The sequence below is a fragment of the Arachis ipaensis genome, chromosome B08 (assembly GCF_000816755.2).
Source record: "Arachis ipaensis cultivar K30076 chromosome B08, Araip1.1, whole genome shotgun sequence".
Classification (NCBI taxonomy): domain Eukaryota; kingdom Viridiplantae; phylum Streptophyta; class Magnoliopsida; order Fabales; family Fabaceae; genus Arachis; species Arachis ipaensis.
Window position 1 is genome coordinate 117,703,753 of NC_029792.2, and position 20,218 is coordinate 117,723,970.

General features: G+C 33.6%; 1 protein-coding gene across 1 annotated transcript; it reads right to left on the minus strand.

The window, feature by feature from the left end:
• On the minus strand, positions 3,876–4,911 carry LOC107613493 (mannose-specific lectin alpha chain). Its single transcript, XM_016315512.2, has one exon. The coding sequence runs from the start codon at positions 4,839–4,841 to the stop codon at positions 4,137–4,139; it is 705 nt and encodes a 234-aa protein (XP_016170998.1). The 5' UTR covers positions 4,842–4,911; the 3' UTR covers positions 3,876–4,136.

Here is a 20,218-nt window from a genome sequence, read left to right on the forward strand (position 1 = left end):
GTTTGTGGATCCTAATTTAAAAATTTTAGATACACAATTGTGATTCAAAGCTTCACAAAAAATTTTCATGTTGTTGGTTATTGGTTAAACCCAGATTTTTGATTCAATTCTTAAGAATTTGAAAAGCACAAGCAAATGACTTCTGGCTTATTAGATGTCATTGAAAAATATGATTATGGTGGTCCATATTTGAATTCTAAGCTAACAAGTGAGATCAGAATCTTTAAAAATTTTCAGCATGACTTTAGAAGGTTGTGTACAACACTGAACGAAGCACAATGATGTCAGATGAATTCTTATTCAATTACGGTAGGTAACCAACAAGGGGTCCAGCCAACTCCTGCCAACTCTTATTGGGCTGAACCCTAAAACCCACTACAACAAAAAGCATCTCACTAGAATAACTCAAACCTAAACCTAATTTCATCTTTTACCCTAATTCACAGTACATATTAAAAAAAAACGACTGTAGCACCCCCACTCCCCTTCTCCCCGACCGTCATATCCACGACGTCATTGTCATTGCCATTTGGCTCAGCCTCCGCACTTTGCCACAACCACACCAGTTGCTGCACTTTCCAAAACTATCATCGAATATCCCGTAGAGCCACTATGCCGCCTTTTCTCCGGCTAGATCTTGCCGAAAACCTCCAATGTCCGTTAGGCGAAAAACATTGGCAAGAATGGACATTAGGCCAAAGCGGAGCTCCCTCGTCGCATCACTGCGCAGCGTCTCCTCCATCGAAGCATGCCCAAAACCACTCGCAGATGTTAGGCTAGAAAGAGAGCTCTCTCGCTGCGCCACCCTTGTTGTCTAGCACAGTTGCTCCAGACCCAGCCTCCGTGCATCCTACGCCGTTAAAGATGTCAGAATACTCCTTCATCTCCGATTTCATAGGGACCCCAAACAGTGTAATTATTGAAGGATGTTTCTTTACTCTTTAGATGGATGTTTCTTCTTTAAACATGTGTTCCATAGCTCTTTAGATGGATGTTTCTTTGTATTGTAAATAAATATTTCTAAATTTAGGATTGCGGATGTTCTTCATTATTGATGGATGTTTCTTTTTTCTTTAGAAGGATATTTATTTTTATTGTACATGCATGTTTCTTAGTATATGATTGTGGATGTTTTTTGGTGTATACGATTTGAAATGATTTCTTCTCGTTACTAGGTCTATATGAATAAGTAGATTTTTCTGTTTAGCATTAGTAGACGTTTCTTTTAAGATTTGGGAGTTTTATTAGGTTTTTGGATGCTTCTTTTCTCATTTATTGGATATTTTTATTGATTTATTTGTTATTTATTTTTTGATTGATTGAATGTTTCATTTTTGTTAATCGGATTTTTTTTGTTTGAGTGGATCTTTTCGAAGTCATTAGATGTTTTTTTAATTTATTGGATGTTTCTTTTTTTATTAATTGGATGTTTCTTATACTGTTATTCATGATTTTTAATTTTTATTATATTTACCATCAGGCTATAATATATGGGTGGAAGGATCTTGATATGATCAGAGAGGCTGTAAAAAAAATGTTGATCGATAAATTGAATGTAGATATTATCCAGATCTACATGGATGAAAGGATATAGATGTGTAATAATTGGACAGCCCTATCTCTTTCTCAGCTGAAAAGAAACCTTTGTGAATGAGAGAGCTGAGAGGGAAGGTGATGTGGTGATCGACGCGCTATGAATCGTGTTGGGAGAGGCACTGCAATGGTTGGGTGGCGTAGCTGCCAATGTGAGGGAGAGGTGTTGTAGTAGTTGTCTTTGCTGCTGTGAATTGCGGAGTGTAAAAGGGGTTGCAGTGGTCAGGCGACGGTACTATCGCGAAGTGGAGTGGGGTTGCGACGTTTAGCACTGGCTACAGCACACGAGGAGGAAGCTGCGATGGTGGACGACGTTTGGCGGTATTGCACCTTGCTGTGGTTGATGCTACGACGTTGTTTCCATCACAGTGCGGTCGAAGCAGAAGGCGTGAGTGTGATTGTGAGGGATCTGTGTGAATTGAAAGGTGTCGTGGGTGTAGGGGTTTGTTGTTTTTGTTTTTGAGTTATTCTAGTGAGATGTTTTTTGTTGCAGTGGATTTTTGGGTCCAGCGCAATAAGAGTTGACAGGACTTAACTGGACCCCGTGTTAGTTACCTAGTGATGAACGGATATTTTATACGCTTTTTGGCTTCATTTTCATATAGTTTTTAGTATGTTTTGTTTAATTTTTATTAAGTTTTCATAGGTTTTAGTGCAAAATTCACATTTTTGGATTCTACTTTGAGTTTGTGTATTTTTATGCAATTTCAGGTATTTTCTGGCTGAAATTGAGGAGCTGGAGCAAAAGTCTGATTCAGAGACAGAGAAAGCACTGCAAATGCTGTCCGGATCTGACCTTCTTGCACTTGAAAGAGATTTTCTGGAGCAACAGAAGTCCAAATGGAGTGTTCTCAACGGCTATGGAAAGCTAACATTTAGAGCTTTCCAGAAATGTATAATAGTCCACACTTTGCTTCAGAATTGAAGGCCTAAAACTGGCGTTCAATGCCAGTTTCCTGCCCTATTCTGGCGTCCAACGCCCAAAGGAGAAGAGACCAGCGTCCAACGCTCAAGAAGGACCCCCTAAATAGCATTCAATGCCCTAGAGGCCTTCTAGACGTGGATCTCAATCAAGCTTAGCCCAAACACTCACCAAGTGTGCCCCAGAAGTGAATTTTAGCACTAAAAGACTGTTTTACCCTTCCTATGTAATCCTTAGTCATTAGCTTAGTATTTATTTGAGAACTTTTACAGACTCAAGGGAGGACCGGTCATATTTTCATTTATCATTATATTTTCTATCGGTATGAGTTTCTAAACCTCCTAGGTTAAGGGGAGGAGCTCTGCTGAGTTTTATAGATTAATAAAGTATTACTGTTCTATCTCAATACGTGTTTGATTCTCTATTCTAAGATGTATATTCGTTCTTCATCATTATGAATGCGTTGAACTGGCACAAGGTTATCTCATTCTACAGGGGTTCAGAGTAAGTCTTTCATCGGACAATGATGAACCACTAGCTTGATCATACATCTCTTAGACAGCTTATCCACAACTTCGTTGGAACTTCTCGAGACACCAGTTCAGCCGAGGTACGGGGAGATTAGAGTCTTTGTGGTAGAGGTTCTGATCTGGAAGATTCGACCTTGTCTGTGGCGTTTTGAGTAGGATCATTAAGGAGAATGAACTGCAGGAGCTTCACCCTCAATCAGAATGGATCTGCACTAACCCTGGGGTTCAGATCTGGAGGAGCATTGGCGACCTCTCAACCGGCGTTGATCACATACAACCTGCCATAGAAGAAATCAATTACAGTTGAAGAAGATAGTGAGACCGGAATTAATCCAGAAGAACAAACCATCTCCAAGCCTTAACCATCTTCTTTTCATTGCAAACACATCAACCTAGTAACGTTTTCTTTATTTTTCCTTTTATGCGTTCAAACAATCAAACAACCTTTCTATCCGCCTGACTAAAATTTACAAGATAACCATAGCTTGCTTTAAATCACAATCCTCGTGGGATCGATCCTGACTCGCTCAGGTATTACTTGGACGACCCAGTGCACCTGCTGGTTCAGCTGTACGAAGTGTGGGGATTCGTGCATCACCTAGCGGGATTGTAATCTAAATTGGAGATGTAAAAACTGCATAAAAATAACTATCAAGCTTCATCGTATATACAGTTTGATATCTTAAATATTTTGTCGCTCTAACTCATTAACTTTTGGCATTTGATCGTTTGTCAATGTAATTAACTAAAATATAATCTATTCAAAATGATATTTTAATTTATATTACTTTTGAAAAGAAGGAAAAAAAGGAAAGAAAAACGGAAACACAAACACAAAGAAAAGCAAGCATATATCATTGAAGACAACAAACTAAACCCAAACAAAGAAAGTTGGACGAAATTCACAATGAAGAGACCAATAACAACAGTGGACTACCCTTGCCTTATCCGTAGTGGCATATCACTTACTGAGACAAACTAAAGACTAGTAGGCTTGTCCTTATTTACTCAAATTAAAATAAAAACACAACACAATCTGGCAATAAGATAGGAAGAGGGTCGCCTTATTCAATATTCATCGTTGTTCCTCTTCAGTTGGACTTAAAAGTCCAAGATAGGATCTCAGTATTTTGCGAGTATTGCCCAGTAGAAGCAGATAGCCCTACCGCAACCTTTTCAGGAAGCTTAGTGCTCAAGTCGACGTCGTAAGTAAGAGTGTCAGGTTGGTTGTCGAGATATGTAGAAACACTGACGGTTATCCTCTTAAGGGCAGAGTTATATGTTATCTTTGCAGTGGTTACAGCTCCATCATGCCAGTTCCAGTAACCAACAGCTGATGACCTGATAGAGTTGATATTAATTCCGATGTGGGGATAACTAGGATCCCCAATCTCGAAATTGGAAAAGGTATCAAATTCAACAGCAACAATCTTGTCAGATGCATCGTTAAAGAGGCCGAGAAACTTCCCAGAAGATTCAGGTGGAATTTCAGTGTTGGAATTAGCAATGAAGAAGGCAAGACCGTCACCAGGTCCGGGAGCAAATTCACTATTGTAAGGTTTTGAGATGCGAAAGACGAAGGTAGTTTCAAAGCCTGCTCGGAAACCACTGTGGTCGTACAGGTGCACAGGGTCAGAGAACAAAACTCGGCCAACTCTGTTTCCTAGTGGGTTGCCATCGCTGTCCAAGTTGGTGAGTCGAATGACATTGTGATCGGTAATGGTTGCATCTCCTTGGAATTTGATCTCCTTGGAGTTATTAGGAACAAATTTGTGCAAGTTAAATGAGACACCCATGGCTATGGCTTTGTGGTATTTGGAAATGAAATGAGATGTGAGTTTGGGTTGGGATGCCAAGCCTATCGCAGCAGCTCGGTATTTATAGTGTGGCGATTGGAGTAAGTACACCTTAGCTTCTCAATTAGGTATGTACGTAGTTTCGTATGCATGGCCTCTAACAACCATTAACACAATACGTCACCTCCATGCGGTAACATATATTTTGTCACCCTCTAGCCTCATCACCCCTATCATAAATGCTTCTGTATAAAATACGCGTTATTCAAATTCATGAGAGCCCTTAAACTAGACTTATTATAATAAGACCGTGCTAATATAGTCTCTCCAATCTTATTTATTTATACATAATCCATGAAAATTTTCTACACTACAAATTATTTTTAATCCTATGATTCCAACCGTCCTCCGCGTGGGTTTTTCTTTAATTTATCCCTTCTTCATCTAAGTCTATATGAGGATTCACATGATGCATGACGAGAGAAGATTTAGTTTTTTGGGTGGCTGCTTAACGAGGGAAGATAATCAATAAGAAATGATAAATTAAAACAAATATGATAGCTAGTATTTAATTTATATTCATAATAATATCTCGGGATTATTTAATTTTGTTGTTCATTTCTTTGGTTTGATTATTATTTCTCTTAAACTATTTCTTGAACATTGAATATTTAATGCAACATAAAAATATGTCTTGTATTAAAATTTATTTTGATTTGAAATATTTTATACTTTTTAAAATACAGAAATAAAAATAATGAATGTCTTTCTTTTAAATCATGTTTAGGGAAATATATATATATATTTTTTAAATGACTTTTTAAATTGAAATACTCAAAATCAGAATATGAAGATATGAAATTAAGACGCAACGAAAAACTTTTTTTTTTCAACGTGCTTTGATGTATCTATTGCATTTTCTTAGTCTTTATTGATGCTGTTCTTGCTGAGTTTGGCCGGTGTATAGTTCGTCCGTCGATGAATGTCTTCAAGCTTTTCGTCGGGATGAGTTATACGTTGGCAAGGAGAGAACAAGGGGGTGGGTACCTGCAAAAGACACTCCGACGCTCAAGTCAGTAAGTGTTTAAGAGGTATAAGAATAATTCTATGAATATAGAATGTAAAACATGAAATAGAAGTTATCATGTGTTGTGTGTAATAATTCTATGAATATAGAATGTAAGATATGATATAGAACTTATCATGTTGCCCGCTGAGATTAGATATAGAAGGTTCTTTTTATAGGCATAGAATTGATGAATGATATTTATGTTATGACCGTTTGGTCATTAAGATTGAAATAATGGTCATTAAGTTGGTAATGAAGATGTCGGTTACAAGCAAAGAATGAATGATAATTAACGCCGAGTTGTAACTCATAATGCACAATAAAGACCGAGTTATAAGGTGACGGATCAGATGCTTTATGATGTTCTTAAAATATAACAATTGTTTGTTCTTCCAAATCCCATTGCAATCCCAAATCTCCATCATTAGTCGTATTTGTCATAATATATAATTTTCATTACTGATAACAACCGTTGTCTCTTCTTCATTCTCATCAATTCTTGCTCTTGATAAGATTATACTTTTCCAATATAACAAACCAGCAGATGGTCGGTTACATTCTATTGATCATTTGAATTGAAGAGCAGTTATTAGGTTTTAATGAGTGATAATGCCTGATCGGATGTTTTTATTCTAGGATGTAGTCCGTTGAATCTGATTGTAACCTATAACGCCAAGTTATAAATTGGCAAATAGAAATAACAGATATAAATTGGCAAATAGAGATGATAGACATGGATCGGAAAATAGAGATGATAGATATAGATCAAAAAACAGATATAGATCGGCAAATAGATATAACAGATATAAATTGAATAATAGAGATAATAGATATAGATTGGCAAATAGGGATAACAGATATAGATCGGCAAATAGACATAATAGATATAAATCGGCAAATAGATATAACAGATATAGATTGGTAAATAGGGATAATAGATATAGATAAAAAAATAGAGATGACAAATATAGATCGGAAAAATAGAGATAACAGATATAGATCGGCCAATAGACATAACAGATATAAATCGAAAAAATAGAGATAACAGATATAAACCGAAAAATAGATATTGCATATATAGATCAGAAAAATAGATATAGATCGGCAAATAGATATAACATATAAATTGGCAAATAGAGATAACAAATATAGATCGGCAAATAGATAATACAGATTTAAATTGGCAAATAGAGATGAAAGATATGGATCAGAAAATATATATAACAGATATAGATCGGCAAATAGATATAACATATAAATTGGCAAATAGAGATAACAGATATATATCAGCAAATAGAGGTAACATATATAAATTGAAAAATAGAGATAACAGATACAAATCGGGAAATAGAGATATCAGATTTAGATCGAAAAATAGAGGTAACATAAATTGAAAAATAGAGATAACAGATATAAATCGGGAAATAGAGATAACAGATATAGATCAGCAAATAGAGATGACAGATATAGATGGAAAAAATAGAGATAACAGATATAGATCGGCCAATAGACATAACAGATATAAATCAGCAAATAAAGATAACATATAAATCAGAAAATAGAGATGACAGATGTAGATCAGAAAAACAAATATAGATCGGCAAATAGATATAACATATAAATTGAAAAATAGAGATAACAGATATAGATCGGCTAATAGGGATAACAGATATAAACCGAAAAATAGAGATGACAGATATAGATCAGAAAAATAGATATAGATCGGCAAATAGACATAATAGATATAAATTGTCAAATAGAGATAACAGATATAGATCGGCAAATAGAGGTAATATAAATTGAAAAATAGAGAAGACATATATAGATCGGAAAAATAGACATAACAAATATAGATCGACAAATAGACATAACAGATATAAATCGGCAAATAGAGATAACAGATATAAACCGAAAAATAAAGATGACAGATATAGATCAGAAAAATAAATATAGATCGGCAAATAGATAAAACATATAAATTGGTAAATAGAGATAACAGATATAGATCGGCAAATAGATATAACAGATATAAATTGGCAAATAGAGATGATAGATATGGATCGGAAAATAGATATAACAGATATAGATCTGCAAATAGATATAACAAATATAAATTGGCAAATAAAGATAATAGATATGGATCGGAAAATAGACATAACAGATATAGATCGGCAAATAGATATAACAGATATAAATTGGCAAATAGAGATAATAGATATAGATCGGCAAATAGAGGTAACATATATAAATTGAAAAATAGAGATAACAGATATAAATCAGGAAATAGAGATAACAAATATAGATCCGCAAATAGAGGTAATAGATAAATTGAAAAATAGAGATAACAGATATAAATCCGGAAATAAAGATAACAGATATAGATCGGCAAATAGAGATGACAGATATAGATTGAAAAAATAGAGATAACAGATATAGATCGGCCAATAGAGGTAACAGATAAATTGAAAAATAGAGATAACAGATATAAATCGGGAAATAGAGATAACAGGTAGAGATCGGCATATAGAGATGACAGATATAGATTGAAAAAATAGAGATAATAAATGTAGATCGGCCAATAGACATAACAGATATAAATTGACAAATAAAGATAAGAAATATAAACCAGAAAATAGAGATGACAGATATAGATAAAAAAAACAGATATAGATCGGCAAATAGATATAACATATAAATTGAAAAATAGAGATAACATATATAGATCGGCAAATAGGGATAACAGATATAAACCGGGAAATAGAGATGACAGATATAGATAAGAAAAATAGATATAGATCGGCAAACAGATATAACAGATATAAATTAGCAAATAAAGATAACAGATATAGATCAGAAAATAGAGGTAACATATAAATTGAAAAATAGAGATGATAGATATAGATCGAAAAAATAGAGATAACAGATATAGATCGGCCAAAAGAGATAACAGATATAAATCGGCAAATAGAGATAATTGATATAAATCGGAAAATAGAGATGACGGATATAGATCAGAAAAACAGATATAGATCGGCAAATAGATATAACAGATATAGATTGGCAAATAGGGATAACAGATACAAATCGAAAAATAGAGATGACAGATATAGATCAGAAAAATGGATATAGATCGGCAAATAGATATAACATATAAATTGAAGAATAGAGATAACAGATATGGATCGGCAAATAGGGATAACAGATATAAATCGGGAAATAGAGATGACAGATATAGATCGACAAATAGATATAACAGATATAAATTAGCAAATAGAGATGACAGATATAGATCGGCAAATAGAGGTAATAGATATAAATTGAAAAATAGAGATGACAAATATAGATCGAAAAAATAGAGATAACAGATATAGATCGGTCAATAGACATAACAGATATAAATCGGCAAATAGAGATAATTGATATAAATCGGAAAATAGAGATGACGAATATAGATCAGAAAAACAGATATAGATCGGCAAATAGATATAACAGATATAGATTGGGAAATAGGGATAACAGATACAAATCGAAAAATAGAGATGACAGATATAGATCAGAAAAACGGATATAGATCGGCAAATAGATATAACAAATATAGATTGGCAAATAGGGATAACAGATACAAATCGGAAAATATATAGAGATGACAGATATAGATAAAAAAACAGATATAGATCGGCAAATAGATATAACAGATATGGATTTGCAAATAGAGATAAGAGATATAGATTGGAAAATAGATATGATAGATATAGATCGGGCTTTTTCGGGCCTTAATGATTTATTATGTGACCTTTGTTTACAAAGGTGTAGGTAAGTTTGAAGCCACTGGAAGGAAATGGGGCCTATAGAAAGAAGGGTGTTTATTTCAAGGCCCCACGGTAGACGCCAATTTTTCTTGTGTGAATAACCTAGACGTAGCCTCGGCTACAGAAGTTGACACCGAGCTTTAGCCTTTAATGCCGAGCTATAGGCTGAGATGATCCGAGCTCTTCATCCAGAGAGATATCACGTCACGGAGAGTATGAACAAAGGAGGAGTGTACCTGCCAAAGGCACTCCGATGCTTAAGTTAGTACTGAGAATTCAGTGTCCCATTTGAGGATAAAATATCATACCTTTATAGGTGAAATGAAGATGGTCGATTACATTCTATTGATCATCTGAATTGAAGAGCAGTTATTAGGTTTTAATGACTGATAATGCCTGGTCGGATGTTTTTATTCTAGGATGTAGTCCGTTGAGTCTGATTGTAACGTATAACACCGAGTTATAACGTAAAGTGCCGAGTTATTGTATATAATGCCGAGTTATGACATCAGATTTGTAACAGCCGTATCAATTATAAATACCAATTTAAAGTAGGGATGAACATTAATTCGATCGGATCGGATATAGTCAAAATATCGATCCAATCTGCACTAAAATTATTGGATCAGATCGAATCTAATATCCGCAGTTTTAAAATTTGGGTCTGATTCGATTCGATATGCACATTTGCAAGATAACAAATAAATATAAATGAACTCAAATAGTTCTATTCCAAGATAAAAGAAGCTTCAATTTCAAAGTTCACAAATCAAAACAAAGACTAAACAAAACCAAAATTATAACTCATATCTAATAAAAAGTTATTTATTTTGGTTTTTCTTCCTATGCTCATTTCTTTTCTTTCTTTGGTTTTTCTTATTAAAATCTTTATCATAAAATATACCTTTTCTTTTTAAATAGAAAGACTCAAAATCAAAATCCGAAGATATAAAATTAAGACTCAACTAAAAAAAAAAATCAACATGTTTTGATGTATCTGTTGCATTTTCTTAGTCTTTATTAATGCTTGATGATGTTCTTATAATATAACAATTGTTTGTTCATGTTCTTATAATATAACAATTGTTTGTTCTTCCAAGTCCCATTGCAATCTTAAATTTTGGATATATCTAAAATGAGCACAATAATTATGTATTTATTGAATGTGCTATATTTATATCAACCATTAGATTTTATTAAATAAAAATCAAAGGTTAATATAAAAGAAGAGTATTGATGGACTCTAATAAATATAAAATATTCTAATACATAAATAAATATTTTAAATGACAATACTTTAATACATAATATTTTAAATGGTAACAGAATCTTCTATTCTTAAATAATTAAATATAAAACATATAAATACAAAAAATATGAGTATTTTTTATTTATTAAAATTAATTATTATGCAAGAAAATAAAAAATTATATTAAAATAATATCTTGAGTCATGAAAACCCAACTCATGTTGGTGATCTAGAGTTGTTAGCTAATATTGTTTCCATTGACGCTAATCTTTTGCTAATTTAATTAGTGAGTTGATTAGGACTTTTGGATTGAGATTAGCTAGTCTTATTAGACTTTCTCTCATGGAAGATAATATGATACCTTCTTCCAATGTTAGAGATGACGTAATAAGATAAATTCTTGTTATTATTGTGGTATGATTGATTAATCTTGTTTGACTTTCTCCCTATTTGTTGGAGTTGACTAAATAAGATGAATTAATCATTGCATGACTAGGATAGAAAGCCTATATTCTCAATCCTTGCCATGAATGTCTCTCTTTATTAATTGCTTTCTTTAATTACTTGCTTGATTTACTTTCTTGTCATTTATTTTCTTGCCCCTCTTATAAATCAAAACCCCTTCACCCCTTCATAGCCAATAATTGATTATTTCATTGCAATTCCTCGTGAGACGACCCGAAGTCCAAATACTCCGGTTAATTTCATTTGGAGTTTGCACTTGTGACAATCCAAATTTTTGATGTGGGAATTGTTTGATGGTTTAGAGCTATGCTTACAACGAAGTAATTCTTTCTATAAGAAGAAAATCTAGACCATCGAGCAAAACTCATTATCAATTAGCCGTCTAAGTGATGTATATTCAAGCTGTTGGTCGTCCTTGTCCGGTGAAAGACGCATTCTGACCCAAGTAGACGCGGGTGTTTGGCAAGCACGTTCATCTTAATGTGATGAATAGAGCTAATTGGTTAGATCATCCTATTCACCATGATGAAGTACGAGTATACATCTTAAATTTAATCAAACACGGATCGAAGAGAAACAGTAGTACTTTTATTAATTCATAGAACTCAGCAGGGCTCCTCCCCTCAACCTAGGAGGTTTAGAAACTCATACTGAAAGGAAAATACAATGTAAAACTCAAAAATATCATAAAGTTGTAGATGTTTTTCTAATGATCATGTAAAATACACTTTAAATACTAAACAGATGACTAGTAAGGGTAAAATAGTCTATCTAGTGCTAAAATTTATTCTGGGGCCCACTTGGTGAGTGTTTGGGTTGAGCTTTGATGAGATCCATGTGCTATGAGGTCTCTGGGCGTGGAACACCAGCTAGGGGGTCCTCTTTGGGCATTTCTACATTGGTCTCTGCTCTTTTGGGCGCTGGACGCTTGGAAAGGGGCAGGAAGCTGGCGTTGGACGCCAGTTTTGGGCTTTCTAATCCAAACAAAGTATGGACTATTATATATTGCGGGAAAGATCTGGAAGTCAGCTTTTCATAGCCGTTGAGAGCTCTCTATTTGGACTTCTGTAGCTCAGGTCAGATCTGGACAGCATTTGCAGTGCTTTCTCTGTCTCTAAATCAGACTTCTGTTCCAACTCCTCAATTTCAGCTAGAAAATACCTGAAACACAAAAACTAATAGTAGAATCCAAAAATATAAATTTAACACTAAATCCTAAAAAAACTTAATAAAAACTAAATAAAACACACTAAAAACTATATGAAAATAATGTCAAAAAACGTATAAAATATCCGCTCATCACATATGCTATGTTTACAGAATTGTAACCTGGTAAACATGAGTTCCAATTATTCTATTTAGGTAACTTGCCTTTTATTTTATATTATTTGACAAATAATTAGATTATTATATTCAAAATTTATTAACTAACTAATTTTGTTAAAGATATTATTATATAATATAATTTTTTATCAAAATATTTTGAAAATATAATTTATATAAAATATTATATATAATACATGAAAATATTATTTTTTTTCAATTTTGTTTAGAAAAATAAAATAAATAATATAATTCTAAATATATGCCTATCACATTATATATTTACTTATATTAGTAAGACCTAATTAATCAAACTTACACAATTAAAAATATTAAAACTGTATACAAAGTCAGGTTATTACAGAAATATAATCAAATAAATACACTATTTCTTTTTATACCTTTTTTCAAAATAATATATATTATATTCTATCTAAATTAAAATGCAGATCAGTTATTATATGTAATTACACCTGTACTGTACCCTTGTAATCTCAGACAATCTGAGTTATACCTCGGCACGACTTATCATGAAAACAGCTTCATCTTAACTGATCGCTTCCCATAATCTTGCCACGAGGATCTCGAATGAAACCAACAACTAATTCCACACTGACTGGGCTATAAATCGGGCACGGTACCGACGATAGAAGACAGATCAAATTCACTCCAGTAATAGAGGAGTTACGTGAAACTTGAAGAAGCGAGAGACTACCATCACGAAAGGAGGAAGATAAGCCATACAGGTCCCACAATAAGGACACTAAAATATCTTTTAAACTAACTCCAAAATTTGATTCATATACCAGGTTTAATACCAAGAGGGAGGACATCATTAAAGAAATACTACATAACAAGCTAATAAAGCCGCCGAGCAAAGCAGGAACATATCAAGACCAGAAGTACGTTGATGACTACGCATCAAGTTAAGTTTTTTTATGCTTTTTCATATCAAAAATTAGTTTATAATGCCCAATTATTGAGTATTTGTTGTGCTTAAGTTGAATATCGCTTTGATTGCTTGAGTTAATGAATTTTGTAGGAAATGGTGAAAAAAGAAGCAATAAAAGCACTAATAGAGGAAGCACACTCCCAAGGTGGCAAAAGAGTTGGAAACAAACTCAAAGAGAAGCAAAGAGGATTTGCAACCCTGACCTTTTCACACTCAAACAAGAATAAATCGAGCTACAAAGCTCCAAATGAGGTGATCTCATTTTCATTTGAAAGTAGACTTTCAGAGCTTTCCAACCATATATAACACTCTATAGTGGACACTGGATTTGAGGGTACAAATTTCTATTCGTTTAACTTCACAATTTCAGCGTAAAACAAATCCCTGCACTTCGCCAGACTGACCTCTTCACCTTCAAATGATCATAACTTGGGCTAGAGATATCCAAATGACATGCTTCCAGCGACGTTAGAAAGCTAAGATCCAGAGCTTTCCAATGTTATATAATAGTCTATAGTGGGCATTCATCTTGGGGACGCAACAGACCAATATTTCAACGTGCAAGGTTTCCCAAACCTTCACAAGCCCAAAATGCCGCTTCAATGACACTCCACATTGGGCCACTTCCTAATACTCCAATTCCTTCATTTATTCTTCAATGTTTCAAGCTTCTATGAAGAGAATTAAAAGTTCACAAGCCTAAGTCAAGCCACAATTAACAATCAATCAAGGCCACAAGAATCATTTAGAAGTAATAATTAGGAAATTTGCATTTGATTTTAATTTCATTTAAATTTGTAATTTAGGTAGCTTATAAATAGGACCTTAGCTTCATCATTTTAGACACACCATGGAGGGGTGTAGGTGACTCCACTCCCCTTTCACTCTCATCCTCTTCTCTTCTTCCATTTCTTTCATATACACTTTTGTAAATATTTAGTTATGAGCTTCTAATTTCCAACATTGGGAAAGGGAGCTCTATTGCTATTTGATGGATTAATTTATTTTTATTCTTCTTCTTCTCTTCATCTCTCTTTGATTTACTTGAAGGATTTTCATTCTTCATTTAAGCATTCAATTATCTTGGAAAAGAGATTGAATGTACATGAATTCTATGTGAACCTTGGGAAAGGAATCATAGAATGATACTTGAAAATCCTTCTCACACTTGAGTAGATTTGGGTATGGATGGGATATTATGACATTTAATCTATCCATTATTTGGGTCTAGAAAAGTGTGTGGTATAATTAGGGACCATTCTTCATCTCTTCTCATGAGCAATTAGACCAAAAAATTGGCTATTGATCAAGATTTGAGAGATTAAATTACCAAGGAATTGGATTCAATCAATCATGATTGCCAAGAGGTCAATGAGTTGCATGATTGAAGAGGAGATGAAAATATTGATCCTAAGAATGCAATATCTCTTGATCCCAATGTTAATTTCATTCTTAATTCTTGTTATTACTTATTGTCTTTAATTCTTGTCATTTACTTATGCACATTTATGGCTTTATTTACTTTTGCACATTTATGCCTTCCAAGTGTTTGTAGAAATACTCACTTGGTTTTACTTTCTAGTCATTTACTTTCTTTCACTTTACTTTCTTGTACTTTTCATTCCTTGCAATTTACATTCTTGTACTTTAATTTTCAGCACTTTAATTTCTTGCTATTTACTTTCTTGCACTTTATTGCTTTCCTTTACTTTCATGTCATTTACTTTTCTTGTTGCTTATCACTCAAAATTGAATCGTCTAACTAGAATAATTAATCAACTATTGCTTGCTTAATCTATTAATCCTTGTGGGATCGACCTCACTCTTTGTGAGTTATTACTTGACGATAATTCGGTATACTTGCCGAAGAAATTTTTGTAGTGATACATTAATTTCGTGATCAAATTTTTGGCGCCGTTGCCGGGGATTTATTGTGATTAACAAACTACCGGTTGATTAATTATCTAGATTAGGCATTTTTTTTTTTTTTTTTTTTTTTGTTTTTTTGTCATTTACTTTGCCTTTTTTATTTCTCTTTTCTCATTGCAAATTAAGTGTTTGTGTTATTGCCTCACTAAGAATTCTTTAGTTGTGACACAAGGAATTTTAATTTCTCTTGGTGGTTGTGTTTGATACAATATTTTTTAATTAAAATGAAGTTTACCTCACATGTTGATCAATCATATTACATGGGATATTGCCCACCACCACAAAATGATTCATGTCATTATCCTCATGGTGGATGGGAATATCAACAAGAAATGATGGATCATGAGCAATCAACCCAAATGGGATATGCCCTAAGGTCACACAATGATCAAGCAAGTTACATGGAGTATTTCCCACTACTACAAAATGATTCAAGTTACTATACTAATTATGGTTGGAGATATCAAGATCAAAGAATGATGAGGTTTGAACAATCAAACTAAATGGGAAACTTCCCAAGGTCTCAAAATGATTTATACTTCTATGAATGGAACAACTATCCAAATTGTGATTGGGAAGGACAAAACTAAAGAGAATTCAATGTTTCCTATCCCATTCATCAAGAGCCATTACCTCTTAATTATCCAACCTCACCTCCTAGTTTTACATGTCTAAATTCTTCATCACTTGAGGGCAATTTTGCAATGTTAGAAGCCGCAATGGCATGGTTAGAAGGGGGAGAGAGGATGGAAAGTAGTATGGAGGATTTCATCCAATGGTCTAGGAAATTTAGAGAGGAACAAGATATCACCTTCAAGAACATTGAAGTACATATAGACCGACTTGCTAAATACTTAGCAAAACCCACCAATACCTTTCCAAGTGACATTAAGAACACCCCAAGGAAAGAATGCAAGGCCATGGATGAAGTAGTGCTTAGCAAGGAGGATGAAGACCAAATGATAGGTGAAAAGGAGGAATTGGAAAAACAAGAAAAAGAGGCACCCATACCAAGTGAGACTCCAATGAAGAAGGAGGAGGTTGTGAGAGTATATAAGCCTAGGGCTCCATATCCACAAAGGCTACATAGGGTGACAAAGGAACATGCAAACTCACTCCCAAAGGAAGCAATGCAAGACCTTACAAAAGAAAGGGAGGAAAACAACCAAGGAAGTCCACACTCCAATGAAGTAGAGAGTGCATGGAGGATGATTTAGTTGAACCATCAATCCAAGTGGTTCTTAATGAAGAGGACACTCCAACCATCACACAACACCTAAGTCTTGCAATCAAGGAAGTGAAGGCAATCAAGGAAAGCACTCAAAGAAGGATTGTGACTAAGAAACAAAAGACAACATTCATGAAAAAGAGAAGGTCAACAAAAAGCAATCCAAACCCCACCCCAACAAGCAAGAGGAATCAAGCTAATAACAACAAAAGAAGGCTTGTTAGGAGGCAATCAAATCAAGGGGCATCAATCTTCTCTTCTTCTCCCTTGAAGTCATTTCTCTTAACCAATTGGAAGAAGAGGAAGAAAATTTAGAACCACATGTCAAGCTAATGACATTAAAAGAGCGCTTGTTGGGAGGCAACCCAACCTTTGGTAACATTTTCTTTCTTTGCTTAGTTTACTTTCAATAATTTGGCATATGATTGCATTCTAAGTTTGGTGTTGCATGCAACAATTTGATCTTCAATCTTTAGTGGGTACTTGCATCATTCTAAAGTAAAAGTGTCACACTAAGTTTGGTGTTGCCACTTACCTTTCATGCATAGTACCATGCACAACTCACTTATTAATGCAATCACATTGTCTCTTTTCTTGGTGTCTTGATTGTTATCTTTAATTTTGCTTGCTTAAACACATGCATCACTCACTTACTTTCTTGAAGACATTCATGATTAATCATAAATTCCATCACCACTATTTTATTTGTTGCTTGAGGAGAAGCAATCATTCTAAGTTTGGTGTGGGAAGGAAGGAATAGGAGGAAAATGACAACAATGAAGATGAACTACAAGGTGGTTAAGTTCCTTTTCCTCTTATTTATTCTCTATACTTTCAATTGCTTGATTGTCTTCCATTTCTTTTATATGCATGTGTGTTCTTCTCTTGTGAATAAGCTTAGCTTGATATTTGAATTGTAACATGTTGTATGATATTATAACTACCATCTTGAATTTTGTGAGTCAAAGTAATTAAGTATCATGATCATAAACAAACAAGGTAATTAAAGAAGAGCCTAGCATGAGCATATAAGTATTGGAAGGCTAGCATGACTATTGTTGCTCAATTGCACTTAAATTTGTTTAATTGAAGTTTTCATCTAGGACATTTTATGAAATTTTTGAAATATTAAAAACCTTAAAGAAGCAAATAAAGAAAAAAAAAGGAAAAAATGAGAAAGTTGAAGGCTCTGAGTACCAATGACAATTTATTAGTCAAGTACTTGTGGTGTTTATGTATCAAGCAAAAAACTTGAAAACAAAACACTTAGAGTCAAGGCTAGGCTCAAGTGCAAAGCACTCCCTCAAAGCTCAAGGCTCTGAGTACCAATGATTAGAAGGAAAGTAAAGAAAAGAAACAAATGAGCTTAAAGAGTCCTCTCATTAAATACTTGTGGTGCTTATGTATCAAGTAGTAATACTTGAAAACAAAGCATTTAGAGTCGTAGCTTTCAACAAATGGTGCAAAGCACCCAAGAAGCAAAGCTATGAAAAGAATGAAAAGCTTGTTCAAGGAAGGAACATAAAGAAAAAGATTCATAAAATGAGCTAGATAGAAACATCAATCATTTGAATTTCTTTTGTGATTGTAGCATGCATAAGAAACTAGCCAACCATTAACATAAAAATTGCTACTCTTCTCACCTTGGTTTGTCAAACTTTATTGCATGATTCTTTGTTTGCTTGAGGACAAGCAAAGTTTAAGTTTGGTGTTGTGATAACTGCGCATCATGTTAAGTTTTTCTATGCTTTTTCATATCAAAAATTAGTTTATAATGCCCAATTATTGAGTATTTGTAGTGCTTAAGTTGAATATTGCTTTGATTGATTGAGTTAATGAATTTTGTAGGAAATGGTGGAAAAAGAAGCAATAAAAGCACTAATAGAGGAAGCACACTCCCAAGGTGGCAAAAGAGTTGGAAACAAACTCAAAGAGAAGCAAAGAGGATTTGTAACCCTGACCTCTTCACACTCAAACAAGAATAACTCGAGCTACAAAACTTCAAATGAGGTGCTCTTAGTGCCATTCGAAAGTATACTTTCAGAACTTTCTAACCATATATAACACTCTATAGTGGACACTGTATTTGAGGGTACAAATTTCTATTCGTTTAACTTCACAATTTCAGCGTAAAACAAATCCCTGCACTTCGCTAGACTGACCTCTTCACCTTCAAATGATCATAACTTGGGATAGAGAAATCCAAATGACATGATTCCAGCGGCATTAGAAAGCTAAGATCTAGGGCTTTCCAATGTTATATAATAGTCCTTAGTGCGCATTCATCTTGAGGACGCAGTAGACCAATATTTCAATGTGCAAGGTTTCCCAAACCTTCACAAGCCCAAAATGCCACTTCAATGACACTCCACATTGGGCCACTTCATAATACTCCAATTCCTTCATTTATTCTTCAATGTTTCAAACTTCTATGAAGAAAATTAAAAGTTCACAAGCCCACGTCAAGCCACAATTAACAATCAATCAAGGCCACAAGAATCATCTAGAAGTAATTAGGAAATTTGCATTTGATTTTAATTTCATTTGAATTTGTAATTTAGGTAGCTTATAAATAGGACCTTAGCTTCATCATTTTAGATACACCATGGAGGGGTGGAGGTGACTCCACTCCCCTTTCACTCTCATCCTCTTCTCTTCTTCCATTTCTTTCATATACACTTTTGTAAATATTTAGTTATGAGCTTCTAATTTCCAACATTGGAAAAGAGAGCTCTATTGCTATTTGATGGATTAATTTGTTTTTATTCATCTTCTTCTCTTCATCTCTCTTTAATTTACTTGAAGGATTTTTGTTCTTCATTTAAGCATTCAATTATCTTGGGAAAGAGATTTTAACATTGTCACAAATATTTTAGTGAAATTGTCATTTTATAGTTTTTTTTTATCGTCACATTATTTTTTATTTTTCTTATGTAATGTTTAGCCTTTTCGTGTAACGTTTTTCTACTCTTTATTTATGTGTAGGTTACTTTGTCTTTAGTTGTAACATTATTTCTCTTTATAAATTGATTAATAAAACTTAATTTATCATATTTTTTTATTATCACTTTTATTCATGTTTACTATATAAATTTACGTTCACCTCACACATCTTTATCTCCTTGCATAATCTCATGCGTCTCACCCTTTTTCCTCTATCCTTGCTAATGTTTTGCACAATTATTTGAAAATTTAGTTGATGACCACAGTTTTTTTATTTTAGTTTGCTAAACAATTTGCCCACTATATGTTGGATGATGAACTTCTAAAACACTATAATATATAATGTTCTTACAATAATTTTTTTTATTTAATTGTGTTTATCAATTATATAGTTTTTGTCACTTGTAGAT

What these genes read in the sequence shown, in the direction of transcription:
- LOC107613493 (XM_016315512.2), bottom strand. Translation starts at nt 4,841, where the DNA reads ATGGGTGTCTCATTTAACTTGCACAAATTTGTTCCTAATAACTCCAAG.